The 16,038-nt window shown below is 43.7% G+C and overlaps 1 protein-coding gene across 1 annotated transcript in view; it reads right to left on the bottom strand.

The window, feature by feature from the left end:
* Nucleotides 1–1,611: 1,611 nt before the first annotated feature.
* Nucleotides 1,612–16,038, bottom strand: part of COL6A3 (collagen type VI alpha 3 chain) — a 261,122-nt gene continuing 246,695 nt past the window's right edge. Inside the window, exons 45-46 of the mRNA XM_078681366.1 lie at nucleotides 8,746–8,922; nucleotides 1,612–1,795 (exon numbers count right to left, since the gene is read on the bottom strand). Coding sequence (XP_078537492.1) covers nucleotides 1,749–1,795; nucleotides 8,746–8,922 — 224 coding nt within the window. The 3' untranslated portion in view covers nucleotides 1,612–1,748. The remainder of the gene's footprint in view (nucleotides 1,796–8,745; nucleotides 8,923–16,038) is intronic.

Below are 16,038 nucleotides of genomic sequence, written 5' to 3'. Positions count from 1 at the left end.
ATGTGAAAGTGAGTAGTGAGAGAGGGCTGAGTCCCACTTTCATTTTTTAATGCCTATTCTTGAACTTACCTGATAATTTAGATCTTGATGAAGACGGACCCCTGGAAAGGCTTTGCCGTCTCCTGGAGTGTGAACAGGACCAAACCTTGGACTTGGACTATGACTTAGATTGGTCTCACTGCTGGGTTTTCTTGTGTTTGACGGTGTAAAGTTTCACCTTGTGGTCCTGGGTTCATTGATGTGCAGTCACTGCAAGCCTTACATTTGTGACAGGACCCCAGGCACAGGCACACCTGCTGAAAATCTGTCACAGACATTTGTTTGCAACCTGTCGTTTTTGGGGATGACATTCCCTAGACACTGTGAAATTTAGACAAAAAATGTATAAACTCTACCCTGCTTTATTTCTTATTCAAGGAGGTTCTCTTTTCCTCTTTTGATAACAGATGTGTGTGTCTGAGTGGCTATCTGCTTGCATGCATGCCCTTGCGTATTTGTGTTTCTGAGTGTTTGTATCCATCTATGACAGTTCGAAATAGTAAACTAATCATTGTATGGATTAAATGCATAGATACATAGATGGAGTCTGTTGGGTATTATGCTTTTGTGGGTAACAGGTGTGCAATGACTTCTGGTCTTCCTCGGACTTTCATGTTAGGACCCCTAAACAGTCTCTTTCACCAAGGCCCGAAAACATTGGGCAGGTCAGGTGTGTAGAGCTAATTATTCCAATCCCCTCATACAGTACAGTAATGACAGTAAGAAGAGAGGTATATTTAACTGATCATATTAACTCATATAACACGAGATTTCATTCCACACTAATGTGTTTTGATGCATATATACACAATAGAGATTGTATTATTCTTTAGTGCATTACACACACTTCTCTCTTCATCTTCGTGTAATATTGAACACCATGCGTTGAAGGCGATCAAAAATTGTGGAAAGAATACATATCAACTCGAAACCTCAATCAGAATTTATTTCAAAGTTCATTTGATGAGATACCCCCTCCACCCTGCCCCAGAAAAATTGCCAACCAAAAAAAAAAAAAAAAAACAGAAAACAGAAATAAAATCGTCTGGGGAGTATACAAGAGATAGGAGGTCTGCAGGTGACTTGTTACACCCAGTTTACTGAATTCTCCTGCAGATCACTCAGATTCGGGAATCTCACATTTCTGTTTGTCAGCTGTAAAATGATATGACCTGTATTACAAATGGCACAAAATTGCTGCCAGGAAGGATCGAACTCATGGGAACACAAAAAAGGGTAAAGATGCAATTTCTTGTCTTTTTTTATCAGAATATACTACTCGCATATACAACGACTTTCCACAAAGTGAAGGTGAAGAAGGGTCATCAGGAAATAGGGGCTTAGTGAAAGTTGGCTTCCCCAACTTTGAGTTGCCTAAATGCCAGGTTTCGGAGGACAGTCGGAAAGTGATCGACAGTTTCAAAGAGTAAATGTTAGAGTCTGTTGAAAGTGCACACCTTTAAGTGTACACCCATTAGCACCCAGTTCTCTAGACACAATTAGCACCATATCATTATTTAGTGTAGCAAAGTCCTTCCGTCAAGGTCTGCTCGGAGGGCAAAAGCAGGGGTGAGGGGTCGGCAGTGCAGTGCAAAGGAAACTCTACCCTCTCGGCGTCGAAACAGGTCCCGGTGGCGCATGGCAAAGATTCCTGGATCTCACTTTGTTTTTGAGAGGTAAGTGTTTGGATGTTTTTTCCCTGTATTTTTTCATTCTTTTGTTCCGATGGCTGTCACAATTCCAGGATTTAGGTGTGCTGGAAACAGAGAGAAAAGCCAAGAATTATTGTGTGCAACTCAACCACCAAGAAAGAGAATACAATCAGGACCCAGTTGTGAGTTGCACAGACTTGCAGGGTGCAAACTGTCTAACTGTCATTGAATTTTGAGTTAATTCCCACGGAATTAAACTTAACAACGAGGATCCAGTAATTACAAATAAAATAATCATAAAATGATCAATTCTTTAGCAATTAATGCTCCATGAATTTGCTCTAAGTATTCAAACTATCAGTAGCAAAATATTGTCTGACGGAAATATTGTCCTAAATATCGTTTACAAAAGGAAAATGTTACTTACTCAGTAAACAAAATACATTGTATGCCTGTTCTGTAGGTTCACATGCTCTGCCATCTAATGCTGGGCTTAGACGTTTGCCACTTGTTTTAATGTGAAAAATGGCTTTTGAGTCACAGAATGCACTGTGACTCCATTATTAGCAGGCAATGAGCATGAGCACAGAATCCATGGTGAGTGAACACAGTATTGTGCACTATGGTCCAGATGTAGGAGCCTAAATACCGGTCGGTAACGGCCGATTTCGGCCGTTACCGACCGGTATTTAAGAATCGGCATGTAGGGGCATTTATTTTACCGATTCGGTAAATTTACCGAATCGGTAAATTTACCGAATCTGTAAAATACCGAATCGGTAATTTTACCGAATCGAAAAATCCAAATGTAGGTGGGACTCTTCAGAGTCCCTATGGCCTTACAGATTCGGTATTTTACCACCCAATTCAATTGGGTGGTAAAATACCGAATCCAGGTGTGCATGCACATGTGTGCATGCACACCTATGCCATGTGGCATAGGGCATGTCTGTCTGTCACATGGCATACATGCCAGTATTTGGGGTGCTAGAGGGTGTCAAAGTGACACCCCCTGCACCCTTGCAGGAATCAGTATTTACCGATTGGGTAATTACCGAATCGGTGTTTCCCATTGATTCCTATGGGCTTCACAGCCCATAGGAATCAATAGGAAACACCGATTCGGTATTTACCGAATTGGTAAATACCGAATTTTAAAGAATCGGTAATTCAATTACCGATTTTACCTACATGTCACACCTTCATATTTACCGATTCATAAATACCGAATCGGTAAAATTCGGTATTTATGAATCGGTAAATACCATTTACCTACATCTAGCCCTATGTGTATTGTGGAAGTTAAATAATTAAAACAGAGACCTGCAAGTAGAGACACCCGCATCTGGGGAGGAGGAGGGGTGTATGTGAATCTACGGCACTACACACTACGAACAGATGCTTACAGGGTACATAACATTTCTGTTTGTAGTATGCGTTGCTGAAGATATACATGCTTTGCATAGACTGCAAAAAACGTTCCCCGTACAAGTGGTGGCTAGCATGTGGATGATGCTGTAAGACTGACAACCAACCATATTCTGCTAGTAGGCTAACATTTTCACACAATAGTGCTTAGTGAAAGTGTGTGGAGATAGACAAGTGACTGCCACACATGTCATAAATCAAGACCTTTCCAAGGAAGTTCATAGTTACTGCCATTTTTTATGCTGAGGGATGCTCCTCTTCTTTCTCTAGCTTGATGCTGCTGGAAAAGATGGAATCTGGGCTGGGCGGTGGTTGATGGGGCAAGATGTTCAAAGGGCTGGTGTCCCACCTTCCTTGGCGTCAAAAGAGTCCTGCTTGCCAAAGATATCTGGCGTTTTGGCGGTGGACTGCTGGTGCATTTTTCACTGTATCCAAAGCCTCTCCCTTCCGTACGATAGAGTTTTCTTCAACTGGAAAGCGAGGCACGTTTCACATGAGGCACCATAATCATTATCAGGTGAAAGGCAGTGGTTACAAACCTCATGGTGATCCGACCACCATTACTTTGCATGGCATTAGGGGTAGTACTGGGAGGGCATCCATTCCATTGCCCTGTGGGGCTCTGCATTCTCTAGTGTGGAAGTTGTTGATGTGATGGGGCAGACGGCCCCAGGCAGGGTCACATTGGTCCTGGCATTCGGGGGACTGGATCGATGTTGTACACTAGATAGTGTAATCGAACAAACAAACACAAACTAAGATGATTTTGCGGAGTGTGGCTGTTGAAGATTCGGATCAAAAGGAGGAGGAAGAAGAAGCTGAGATCCATTCGGCTTCCTTACAGTAATCCATTTTCAATGGTAAATGGATCACTTGTACCTTTGTAACCAGGGTCAGGTATTCTGGCCGTCTTAAAACACTCATTCACTTACATCGGTAGTCGGGTGGTATATCTTGATTGTCCGCCTAATTATAAACGTGAAAGCATCATCATTGTTTTTTTTTGGTAGCTATCCTCCACCTGGAGGTACACCCACTGGTTATAGCAGTAGTGATCAGTGATAAATGGTGCTACTTGACCCATGACTAGTACAAACAAGATTGGTGAGTCAATGATACTTCCACTTAGGTTGTAAAAGTATTTTAGCTTGCACAACCTTAGGTCCTGAAGAAAGCCCCCCGACCCGGCTGGGCATATAAATGGGGCTGAAACATGTCAACCACTCACATGGACGAATGAGTGAGCTAAATTGGTAACTTGTCTTTTACGCACCACACTCTTTTTACTTTCCTACATTCCAAACTCAATAAAGTTTTTAAAGTTTGGTAATGCATGCAATTTTAACTCAATTCACTTGAGCACCATTTATCACTGATCAGTTATCCATTCTCCGATGTTGAAGATTCACCAAACAGGTTAAATCTCAGAACCCTGACAGTACACGTTCGAATCTGATAGCAGAAAAAAACAATATAACATGGAGTCAGTGCCCATCCACATTGCTTACTATGGATGGAGTTATGACTTGAAGGCCTTAGAAGAAAAACAAGTTGCAATCATCCGAGCCCAACAATAAATGACAGGAGTATGAATAGCATGTGTACCTACAGCAACACACACCACATATATATTGCTCCACTGGGTGTGGATTCTTTGTTATTAACTCCATTGGGGTAATTTGTTTGCAAATTATATTAAGGACACAATGTTTCTGTTAGATTGTATTTTGATTCTGACATTCTGGCAGCTTAATGCTATGAGCAGATGTTAAATAGTAGTGGGAGCAATTGGGAATTAGTTGAATGCATGAGGACATCATCCCCAGCATAGATTTGTACTTTCTGACAGAAACTGACCTTTTTGATGATAGAAGGTGTGTCAATTCCTGGAGATACAAGGCTCTTTCGAGAGTTGGAAAAGCTTTGCCTAGATTTGTATTAATGCGAGCTCCTAGGAATGTCAGAGAATTGGAAGGAATGAGAGAGGACTTTTCTAGATTGAGGCAGAGACACAGAGACTGGAAGAGATTCCGGCAAGTTTGAGTAGAGTTCCTGGCTGCCTGTAACCAAGGAGCTTTTATTAACCAATCGCCCAGGTAGGGGAATTCCTGGTGACCTGAGCGTCTCAGAAAGGCAGCTATCAATGCCATGCATTTGGTGAAGACTCTGGGGGCCGACTTCAAACCAAAGGGAAGCACTCTGAACTGATAATGGCACCCCGCCACTTCGAACCTGAGATATGTTCGAAGCTTGGGGCGAATGGGAATGTGAAAATATGCATTGAGAAGATAGAGAGATGACAGAAAAGCCCCTTTTTCCATAAGAAGAAGGATATCCTGCAGAGACAACATCTTGAAAGATTGTTTTTTGATTAATTTGTTCAGTAACCAGAGGTCCAAGACCTGTCTCCATTTTCCTGTCTTCTTTAATATTAAGAGGAAGTGGGAATAAAACCCCCGTTTGCACTGACGCAAGGGTACCTTTTCTATGGCGTGTTTTGAGAAAATAATTTTTATTTCCCTTTTGAGATTTGGGAGACGATGATGTATCACCTTCGGAGGAGGGATAGTTGGAGGATACTGAACAAACACTAGGGTATGACTGTGATGGAATATATCCAGAACCCATCTGTCCGATGAGATGGACGTCCAATTTTTTAAGACTTTTGAGCAGGTTGGCTCGAACTGTTGTGTGACTGTAGTGGCGGGGCCTAGAGAAACTCATTGCCTCTCATTATAATCATGTTGTCTTCAGGAAGATTGCTGCCCTTTAAGACTGGTGGGTCGCGAATAGGACAATGCAGTGCGGGATCTGTAAGGTTGATTGTACGCCTGATAGGATGTTTGAGGGTAATGTTGGAACCGCTGTTAGAACTGCATTCTCGATGCCTACTGCCCTCGAACTCTGCCCCGGAAGAACTGGAAACGACCTGTTGTAGCGTTGCCAGGGATTTAGCCATGTCTGTGTCCTTTTTTATAGATTGTAGGGCTTCTCAATATGATTCCCAAATAGGCATTTACCATCAAAAGGCCTGTCTAGCACCTTAGCCTGAACCTCAGGACGAAAGCTAGTTGCCCCTGACGCCTCAACACCGCTGCTCCTGCCATTTGCCGGAATGAAGTCTAAGAGATATCCGTCGCAATCTCTATCATATCAGTCAAAGCTCTTACCCCTTCCGATAAGATGTCCCTTGCTTCCAACTTCTTATCTTCGGGAAGAATGTTCTTGGAGCGAAGAGCTGTCTGACCACATCTGTCTGTCGTACCTACCAGAATGGCCATAGCGTTGGAGGCTCTTATAGAAGTGGCAGCCAGGGCGGCAAGCCTCTGCCCTATGTTGTCCAGTCATCGTCCTTCTTTATCCGGAGGTGCAGAACATTGAGATGCCGGATTTTTAGCTCTTCTTTGAGCAGCCTGCATGATTACTGAATACGGTTTAGGATGACCGAAGAGGCATGTGGGTGTATTATTTGGGGATATGTACTTTTTATTCAGCTTTGGGATTACTACTGGGATAGAAGCTCATGTCTGCATCAGTATTAATACCTCCTGCCATAAGTAATCCACTATGGTAATTGCCCTAATGGATCGTTGAGTGCCTGGCTTAAAGTCATATAAGTTTAAATGGCATGGGTAGATCAAAGCACCTCGAGGCACATTCTAAAAGGTCATGAAAGCTCCTGATGTCAGCAGGGGGAGAGTCAGCAGGAGGAGGGATAGGAGATGACGGTGTGGGAACTACATAATCATCCCATTTGTCCTGGGATTCAACATCAGTGTGTATCTCTACGTTGTTGGTCCACATTCCACGATTCATCAGGAATAACGATAGGAGGAGGTAAAACGTTTTCCCTCGTGGGTCTAGGAGTCATTTGCCCTACGTGTTCCACCGGGGCCTGCTGAGGCGGTGGAGGATGCTGCAGAGTATTTGCCTCAGGAAAGCGTCTATAGTAGTCATTTAGCATGTGACGTAAGTCTGTTACCAATGACACTGGAACGTTAATAGATGGTTCCCTAAAATTGCGAGGATCCATTTCCTCATAGGGATAATGCTCTTGGAAAGATTCTAGCAGGTGAACGGTAGCTGAGTCAGTGAAAGAATACTCTCCTGCAAGGTACGAGGATGGACTAAAGTCCTCTATGTCCTCCTCATCATCAAAGTCCTGACATTTGACTTTTAGCCGGGAAGGACTACAAGCAGGGCCAAACGTGCTGTCATCCTCAGACTCCTGGGAGTCTGAGGATGGTGTTGGTGGCAGCGGAGAAATTTTTTAATAGTCTTGAACTCTAGGAAGTCCCAAATGGATTTTTTCTCCCGTCGACGGGCCCGTGGACGGTACCGTTGACTGTGTCGACGCTGACACCAAGACCGTCGGCGGAAAGGAGGACAATGTCATTGACAGAGTGGTCATAGACAGAGAAATTCTTGTGGACAGAGGACGGCTCATCGACGAAGGTCTCATCGTCGGAAAAGGTCTCATCAAGGGTGACACAGTCGTCAGAGTTAACAGCGGGACCGCCGACGCAGTGCCCGTCAACATAGTGACCGTCGACACTGTCGCCGTCGCTGTAGCAGCCATCGACAGTGAAGGAATTACCTCAGGTCTAACCGAAACAGCTCTCGTCGACGACGCCGTCAACGGATTAGAAGAAAGATCTCTTACAGGTGTTAAAGAAGCAGAAACTGGAGCAGATGATAATTTTAGAGTTCCTTCTGTCTGCTTTCTGTGGCGTTTCTCTTCAGATCTTTCCTGCTCCTATCATTTTGATCTCTTGGAGTCCCCTTGATGAGAAGAGGAGCTACCTTCCTTTCTTTTCCTGGAGGAAAAGTGGGGCTTTTTCTCCGTGTCAGAGCCAGATTCAGAAACTGCCTTTTTCTTCTGGAGCCAAAGGAGCAGTCTTCCTTCCCTATTCTTTAGGGTTTTGGCCGAGAAGGTGCTGCAGTATTTGCTTTCGCTGGACTTATGGTCAGGGTAGAGGCAATAGAGACATTGCTTGTGGGGGTCTTCTGAGAAAAGTCTAGATTTGCCACAAGACTTACAGGGCCTAAACAACCCTTTTTATCTGGCATTATGAAGGTCACAGAAAGAAATACTTTGAGCTGAAAGCTGGAGGTCAAACATTTAAAAAAACAATAAAGCTGTCACTGAGTAGAGCTCAGAGAGACTCCAATCACACGACGTGGGGTAAGAAATCTGAGGTGTGGTGGCTTTGTGGAGAGGGTTACTCTGAGGACTCTGCTGTGATTGGCTGAACTTTGGATGTTATAAAATGATGTCAATAGAGTGCTCAATTGAATGTTCTCTCTATGGAAGTCTATGTATTGTTTTCAGTACTACTATTTCTACTGTTACCGTGGGACTCCCACCATGACGACGGGGAAGATTCAAGCATGTGAATATAAAAAAGATACAATACTGGAGAAATGTGCATATTTGACAAATGGAAGTATAAGAAAATAACTGGGAAGGGGCTTTAAGACACAGAGAAAACACACAATTAAGAGTTATGATGTTTTTTGAAGCATTGCTGTATTAGAGTGTATGGAATATCGGCCATCTCAATTATCCACTCATACTAAACTCAAACCTTGACTTGTATCTAGCTGACTGTTGTGGTCCACTCACCAGGAACACAAGCCTTTTCACATTCTTTCTGTGTGTTGAATCTGTTGTCATTCCCGCTGCAGCCTCCGTACCAAAACCTGGCACAGCTCTTAGTCAGTGAGTCGAAGTACCATCTCAGCACATGGTTCCTGCAGGGTCCCTCGTCCTTTTGCATTTGACAGATGTTAGTGACTGCAACTAAGGAAAAATATAATGGTCACCTGCGTGCGGAGTTGTGGCACAAAACAACAATTCATAAAAGACCATCTTTGTAACATATCTTGACAAGATGCAAAAATAGAATACATAAATGGAAAACAAATGCAAACACACCACTCCAGTACAGCATTGGTCTTTACCAGGAGAAAGGCACATTCTTTTTGTTTTCTAAACTTGATGAAGGTGATCAGTGTGAGTTTAGTTGCCCTTTATTTTTCTGTGAAAGATAAGCAGTGTGCACTCTTATTCTTGTAGGCCTTACAAATGTCAGTTTACAAATTTCACTTTAGACTTGCTAAATATTCAAACTGGGGGGCTTTTTGTGTCCAATGATATCCCGTCTGCCTTATCACAAGTGAATTATATCTTATGGCATCAGTAACAACCCAAGTGGGATATCCGTCACGTTTGTGAGGGAATACCCATCCACCAAACTCTAAATCAGGACCTAAGTCTCCCCAGACTGTAAGGGTTTAGTCTTCAAACTATGAGGCTAGTATCCCTGAGAGGTTCAATTAGCAGATGCCCCATCCAACTATATCTCAGTTCTGCTGCCTCATCTAGAGGTGGTGGAACCTCTTAGCTTCCAACGCCACTAGCTCAGTTGACTCCACTGGCGGAAACCCTGTGCCAGTGACCTATCCACTGCAAGATTCAAGACCCTGGCTCTTGCAGCAAGGGATGGATAATAACAGCATGAAGAAGCCCACCACGACTCCCACACACTGTAAGAAAACTCCCAGGGCATCCTGGCTTTGTTTTTTCTTTTATAGGAAAACACAGCTTGGTAGGTTTTTTAATAAAACGAAACAAATGCCAACTGGGCCACAATGACAAGTTGGCTGGTGAGCTCTGCATTGTGTCCCAAAGTGCTTCTAATATGTTGCCAGTTGTGAATGAAGACAATTGAATGATACCCAGATGAGTGTGAGTCTTTTTTGGTGCATACTATACATAATTTGGGTACACGTGTTGTAACTAGTAATGATGTGAGTTGGTATATGTTAGAAAGGGAAGTCTTCTTCATGGCTCTGAAGAGTGTTCTTCCCTGCCCTATATAGATCTTCTGGCAAGCCACCGGAAAGTTGCAGTAGGTTCTCTTGAACTCTACCTCAATGAACATGACAACATGTGTATCCACAGAGGGTCTCTGTGTTTACACAGATTGAGAGCCTAGCGCTTGCATATGAGATCAAGGGGCCATGCATAGTGCACCCCTCTTTTACAGAGAGTGGCTACTGCCCTTTCTGTCTAGGCTGTGGTAGACAGACAGTGGCGTCAACATTCATCTTTATTCAGGGGGTACCTGTAGCTTTGTACCCTTTAGGAGGGGTTGCCTACCCGCTTCCTCGTAATAAAGTGTGTACAGTCTCACTTAACTGGGTTCCTTTTGCCTCTGCCATATCTGGGATGTGTGTTATCACAGCCAGTGAGTTCACAGGGTGAGGATGGTAAGCCATTCTGTTAAAAGGGAGCTAAGATGGTGTCTGTTTGGCTGAATAGTCCAGCTCACCTGTGCGCCTCCCTCTTCCCTGTAGAAGCTTGGTGGGTTGTGGTAGGGCCTAGCTCTTATCAGACTGTTTCTGCTGGGACAACCCCCTCCCTTTGTGGGCAGGGCTCCTGGTCTGGAGTTATTTTAAAATTCATTTCTGGGGATAGGCTAAACAGGTAGAGACTGTGAAGGAGGCCAACAGGCCTACCTCATGCACTGATCAAACCGTGAAGAGCAGAAAAGGTGCCCCAGGTTTGGCGGGACACCCAGAGTTTAAAAGTAGCAGAATCTCTGATTGGATCAGCCTATCAGTCACAGAATGATACAAGTCTGGCCTTATCGCCAGATCGTCGTTCAAGGATGTTCTCCACTTCTGGCCAGGCTTCCATTAGGGTCATTGAGGATGCTGAGATCCAGGTGTTGAATCCAGGAGAGTTGTATTGTTTATCTCCCTACAACAGAGGGAACAGGGTTTGGACTTGAAAAGGTGTGTCTGTGACAGATTACTGGTGAAAGGAATTTTCCAGACTAATGGAAGGAACTGGGAATCAGCTCATGAGGCGGCATACCAGTCGAGAACAAGCTATCTCTGAGGCTTGTGGAGGGATACTGCACTTTGAAGCTCAAGATAAGGACACTTTTTGCACATCAACATCGAAAGAGATGGTGAAGCTCCATACTGTCATTGCAGGTGAGACTGCTTTGCCCTTTCGCTCTCCCCTGTGGGAGCCGGTGGGTGCTTCCTGTTACTATGTGTAGCTGGGAGAAGAGTGCCTTGTTCAAGAAAATAATTTAAATGCTTGTTCCTTGCCCCAGGACTTGCATAGTCTTCAGATTTGTCCTTGCTTGTCCAGCACTAGTAGCAAGTATCACCACAGCCTTGGGTGCCCTGCTATTAGAAACTCTAAACTATGACCAGGGGGGTCTATGGTACAGACCCCAATGCTTTTTTTGTTTTATCTGAGGGCATCAGAGTGGACTGGTATCCTGGTCAGCCACTACCCTCCTACAGCTAGCCCAGTGGCTCTAGTATACTTCAATAACTGTGCCAAGAAACCAGGTACCCGTAACCAGACCACTGACATCACCTCAGCGGTGTCCACACCGAGGAATGGGGGGCACTTCTGTTGCTTTGGGTAGAGGGACAATGGGCAGGTCAGGAACATTTGGGTTCATATCAACGGTTGAAACTACATCACTGCAATACAAGTATTGGTAGCATTGATCTAGCTTTGAAGAGTAACCCTTTGCAGTGCGGTCTGTATAAGGTAAAAAAAAGAATACGTGGCAGTACCCAAAGCCCAGTTTAAATGTCAGAGCGCTGAATGCCAAAGCTGTGTAGTCTTAATTCGACCTCAAACCTCTTTAAAACACTATCAGACACTCCTTGCCCCTGTATCTCACTCTTTCAAGGTTCCTACTTTCTTCCTTGTGACGTTTCTTTCCAGTTTTTATGTATTCATTTTGCAGTTTTATATAGCACAAACTTGACCTGACCCAAAGGTATTGGAGCACTTTACACGAGCACCAATTATATTGAACAAGGAAACATTTTATGTTTTTTAATTTTTTAAGCACAGGAAGATTGAGTGATTTGTCTAGAATCAAGATGTTGAGCTGATGTAGAGACTTGAACCAGGTTCCCCAACTCCAAAGTCGGCAGCTCTGACTGTTATGCCACATCTTCTCCCCACTTTTGCTTCCTCCTTCTTACCCATTGTGTGTTTTTCTCTTGGTGAATGTTAGATGAGTAAAAAAAAAGTGGCAGTGCCCAAAAATAAGTGCCGGTGGACCCCACCACCAACCCCTGGCACCAATTAAGCACTGCTCAGAAGCCATCCACCATCCAGAGGCAAGAGTATAAGGACTCAAACAGCAGTTTTGAAGTCTCTGTCTGTAAAAAATCAGGGTCAATTTCTTTAGAAGAGAACTAGTAGCAGGCCATCTTTGTTTTTAGAGCTACATGTTCCTTGAGGGCGAACTTGGAGCCGAATGTCCAGGGTGAATCCAAATGATCTGGCATTTTGTGGTAGTTGAGGTTAGAAGTCCTTTGAATAATAAAGTAATCCGACTAGTACAACCAGCCTTTGTTTCTGAGTGAGTAGGATTTTGGCTACAGTCAATTTCTTGTTCCTAGCGGCTAGTTAAAGGTAACAAATATTTCCCTGTTTGCTGTGAGGGTTAAGGAGCTTCAACACCAGTTTGATCCCTAGACACTGTATGGTCGGTCAAACTCCAGCCTGCTGGGTTTGCCGGATACCATAGGTGGGTCAGTTTGTGGTAGGCACGTTATAAATTCTTTAACATAACATAGCATGAAATAACATTTTGTTTTCCCATTTTTGATGCTAAAGTGCCACCCTGGCTGCATTAATGTATTCCTTTCGCGGCTCCTTTAATTTGTGAGTCCTTGTTCTAGTATGTTTCAATGTCATTACAAAGCTGGCCTTTTTGTACTTAACTCGATAATTACTGCATTATGAGCTAACAAACCATCCGAACCTGGTCTCCCTGTTTATTCAGCCTCAGGAAAGGATTATTACCTTTTAAAATGCAGAGCAGAACCAAGCTATCATCTCATTATGCAGCTTTACATTTTCCGAACTCTACTATTTCCAAATTGTGCCGTTAAAGAAAGAAAGCATGGAAAGGATTAGTTTGCAGTCAGAGAATGACAAGCAGTAATGTATGTTTGGCTCTCCTTCAAGTCTAACTCAAACCAGATTAACAGACAGAAATCTGTTTGTCTCATACATAAATATAGATGAAAAGTAGCTGCATTCTCCACCCACCTATAAGCAGCAGAGCGTCTACACTTTTCACAAGGACTCTCCCAGGACACCAATCTGCCATCAACATTATTTCAAGATACTTCGGAAAAGGTGCCCTGAAGTCGCGCCTTCGATGACAGGCTAACAGTTGGATGGGCTTGGATTCTCATTTCCTCCCTCTCCCACCTGAGCAAGTTAGATTAGCACTGGTTGCCAGTTTGACCAGATTGCGCCACTGGGCAGTTTAGGAAACTTGCGTCGGTGAACAGTGTGGGAGACTTGCTTTTCATGGACAGTGTGAGAAGCTTGCAGTAATGGACAGCACGAGGAGCTTGTACCAGGAGGCAGTAAAAGGATCTGGTGCTGGTTGAAATTGTGAGACAGTCGCACTTGTCAGCAGAGTGAGACGCTTGCAGTAATGGGCAGTAGGAGAAGCTTGCACAGGTAGGCAGTGTAGGAGCTGGTCGGCTGTGAGGAAGACTTGCACCATTAGTCAGCTTTATAAATTGGCTGTAGCGCCCATCTTAAAGAGGCTGCACTGCTGGCCCGCATGAGATCCTGGCACTAACAGACAATATTGGAAACTTAGAAGGGTAGGCAGCAGAAACATCTTGTATGAGTGGGCAGAGTGTAAACAATGTGCTGGTGGGCACCATGTAAACCTTGAACAATTGTGCATAAAGGGGCAAATTTATCATAGTGTTGCGTTGCCCTTCCATCGTGCAATAGGACACAAGGGTGATGCAATGATGAAGTTATCAAGCTACAAAAGGCCACCTTGCATGGCCCTAAGTTGATTGATAACTCTACAGTGACACAGCAAAGCTCAAATTGCAATGTTGTCTTACTCTGCTCCAAGGAGGCGTTCCATGGCTAGAGCAAGGGTGTTCCCAGGCATCCACCCATGGATTCTGGCGCATTTCTAGATTTGCCATTACTGGTATACCTGGGAATGCTTCAAAAAGCTAAGCAACCCCAGGTAATGGGGTAATGAAGAAAAATATCTTTATTTCTTCTTGCTATTTCCTCTTATTAAGTGTGCTGCATTCTGGAATGTGAGCCACCAAAACGAGCAAAAGGGCCCACTGGTAGGGATCGGTGGTTTTAGTATTGGAGCAACCAGGGCGCCCCTTCGGTGGCACACACCGACTCGGTTTCTCACGTTCCAGACTGGTGCATCGCCAGGTAGCTTCTATGATCATGGTTAGGCAGTTGGGTTCAGTTCAGAAAGCGTAATTGGGATGTATTTTACTTTCATCTACAGCTGTGTGCAAAAACAGATTCAGAAGTAGTGACGCAGGATTCAGGTCATGGCTGACTTCTGATTGGATTTTATTAATCCAAGGAGGGTGAAGCTCTTGAGACACAAACTCTTCTAAGCTGCCCTTGTTGCTGCGTAATGCACGCAGGCCACATATGGGGTCCATCTGTTTCTCATCTCAAACATGCGCAGGCATTTCAATAATGGCTGCACCTGCAGTGGAACGACTGAGTACTGGAAAATGAAGACTGTAGTATGAAATATCGTGGAGCGAGTATCGTGGTCACACAATTGCATGACCAGAATATTGAGGTCCAAATTATCAAGAAGTTAGGTGCAACGAGGGATGCATAGATTTGCTATTCTTAACTCCACACCTCCACATCTACGTACCTTGAAAATATGTATATCATCAAGGCATGTATTTGTGAAATTAGGTATAAAAAATATATACATGGTTACTTGTCGATAGTTTGGTCCATGATATTCTGGTCAGGATAACCTTCATATTCCCTCCCCAATATGTCAAAAACACACTGAAAACTAAAACACATTTACTAGTAATAACTGTGCCCCCAGTGTGGGCCTAGGTATCTTCTGTAAGTGTGACTATTCTCCAACATGAGGAGGCAGGTCCCCAAACGGACATGCAGTATATTATGTTTTTTTGGATGATATACCTATCGCAATCTGATGACTAAGCCATTTGTTAGAACCTCGATGATGTGAAATGGTCTATTAAAATGACGAGTGCCCCCAACCAGCTAATGGACACTGAAGTCCACTATTTAAAGTGTGAGACAACAAGATAGAGCACAGCCACTGGACTTTGGAATTGTGTAGTAATATGAAGGATCATACGACCAGTGCTGCCACACAAATACATGGCATGTCAACAAACAAAAAAAAGTTCACTGACACTCAAAGTCAAAGTAGAAATAACAGCACCAATGATTTCATGTGATTCTGGGTTTTTATGAGGCATTCGGTTACTTTGGGTGTGTGCAGTTAAGTCATAGCATCTCATTGGCTTTAAAAAACTGCCTGCCTGAGCTGTTCCTGAGGATGAATGAGTATTTTCAAATCATGAATACAAGGACAACGGAGGTCCTTGTACATGGAGATAATTCTCCTTATTAGCCCACAAGTATAGACACGTGTCTTCTGCCTGTGGAATCTGTTGTTAACTTGACTTTTGGGTTTGACTCTCTCCTGCCACTTGTCTCCACTGACTGCAGTAACTCCTTCCGGGTCTTTCCAAAATCTTAACAGCCTTAATTCCTGAAGGCACGCACATTTCACTGACTAATTTGCTACACTATCCAATGTGCCAATGACAATATCAAAACTTCGGAATATTTCAGAATTTTGAGGTAAACGGAGAATTGACAGTGAGGAAGTTCAACAGTACTTACTGTCATTTAGTCAATGCCCAGTGGCATTGTGTTCAAAACTCTTTGGGGCATATTACCAAGCAATAGCGATAATTATCGCTATTGCTTGGTTAGAGACAAAAATTTACCGCTGAACTGCGGCGATTTTTATCGCAGATAAACCTTGGTATTACCCAG

Source organism: Lissotriton helveticus, chromosome 3_1 (assembly GCF_964261635.1).
Source record: "Lissotriton helveticus chromosome 3_1, aLisHel1.1, whole genome shotgun sequence".
In the NCBI taxonomy this organism is placed as follows: Eukaryota; Metazoa; Chordata; class Amphibia; order Caudata; family Salamandridae; genus Lissotriton; species Lissotriton helveticus.
This window is presented reverse-complemented; position numbering and strand designations above follow the sequence as displayed.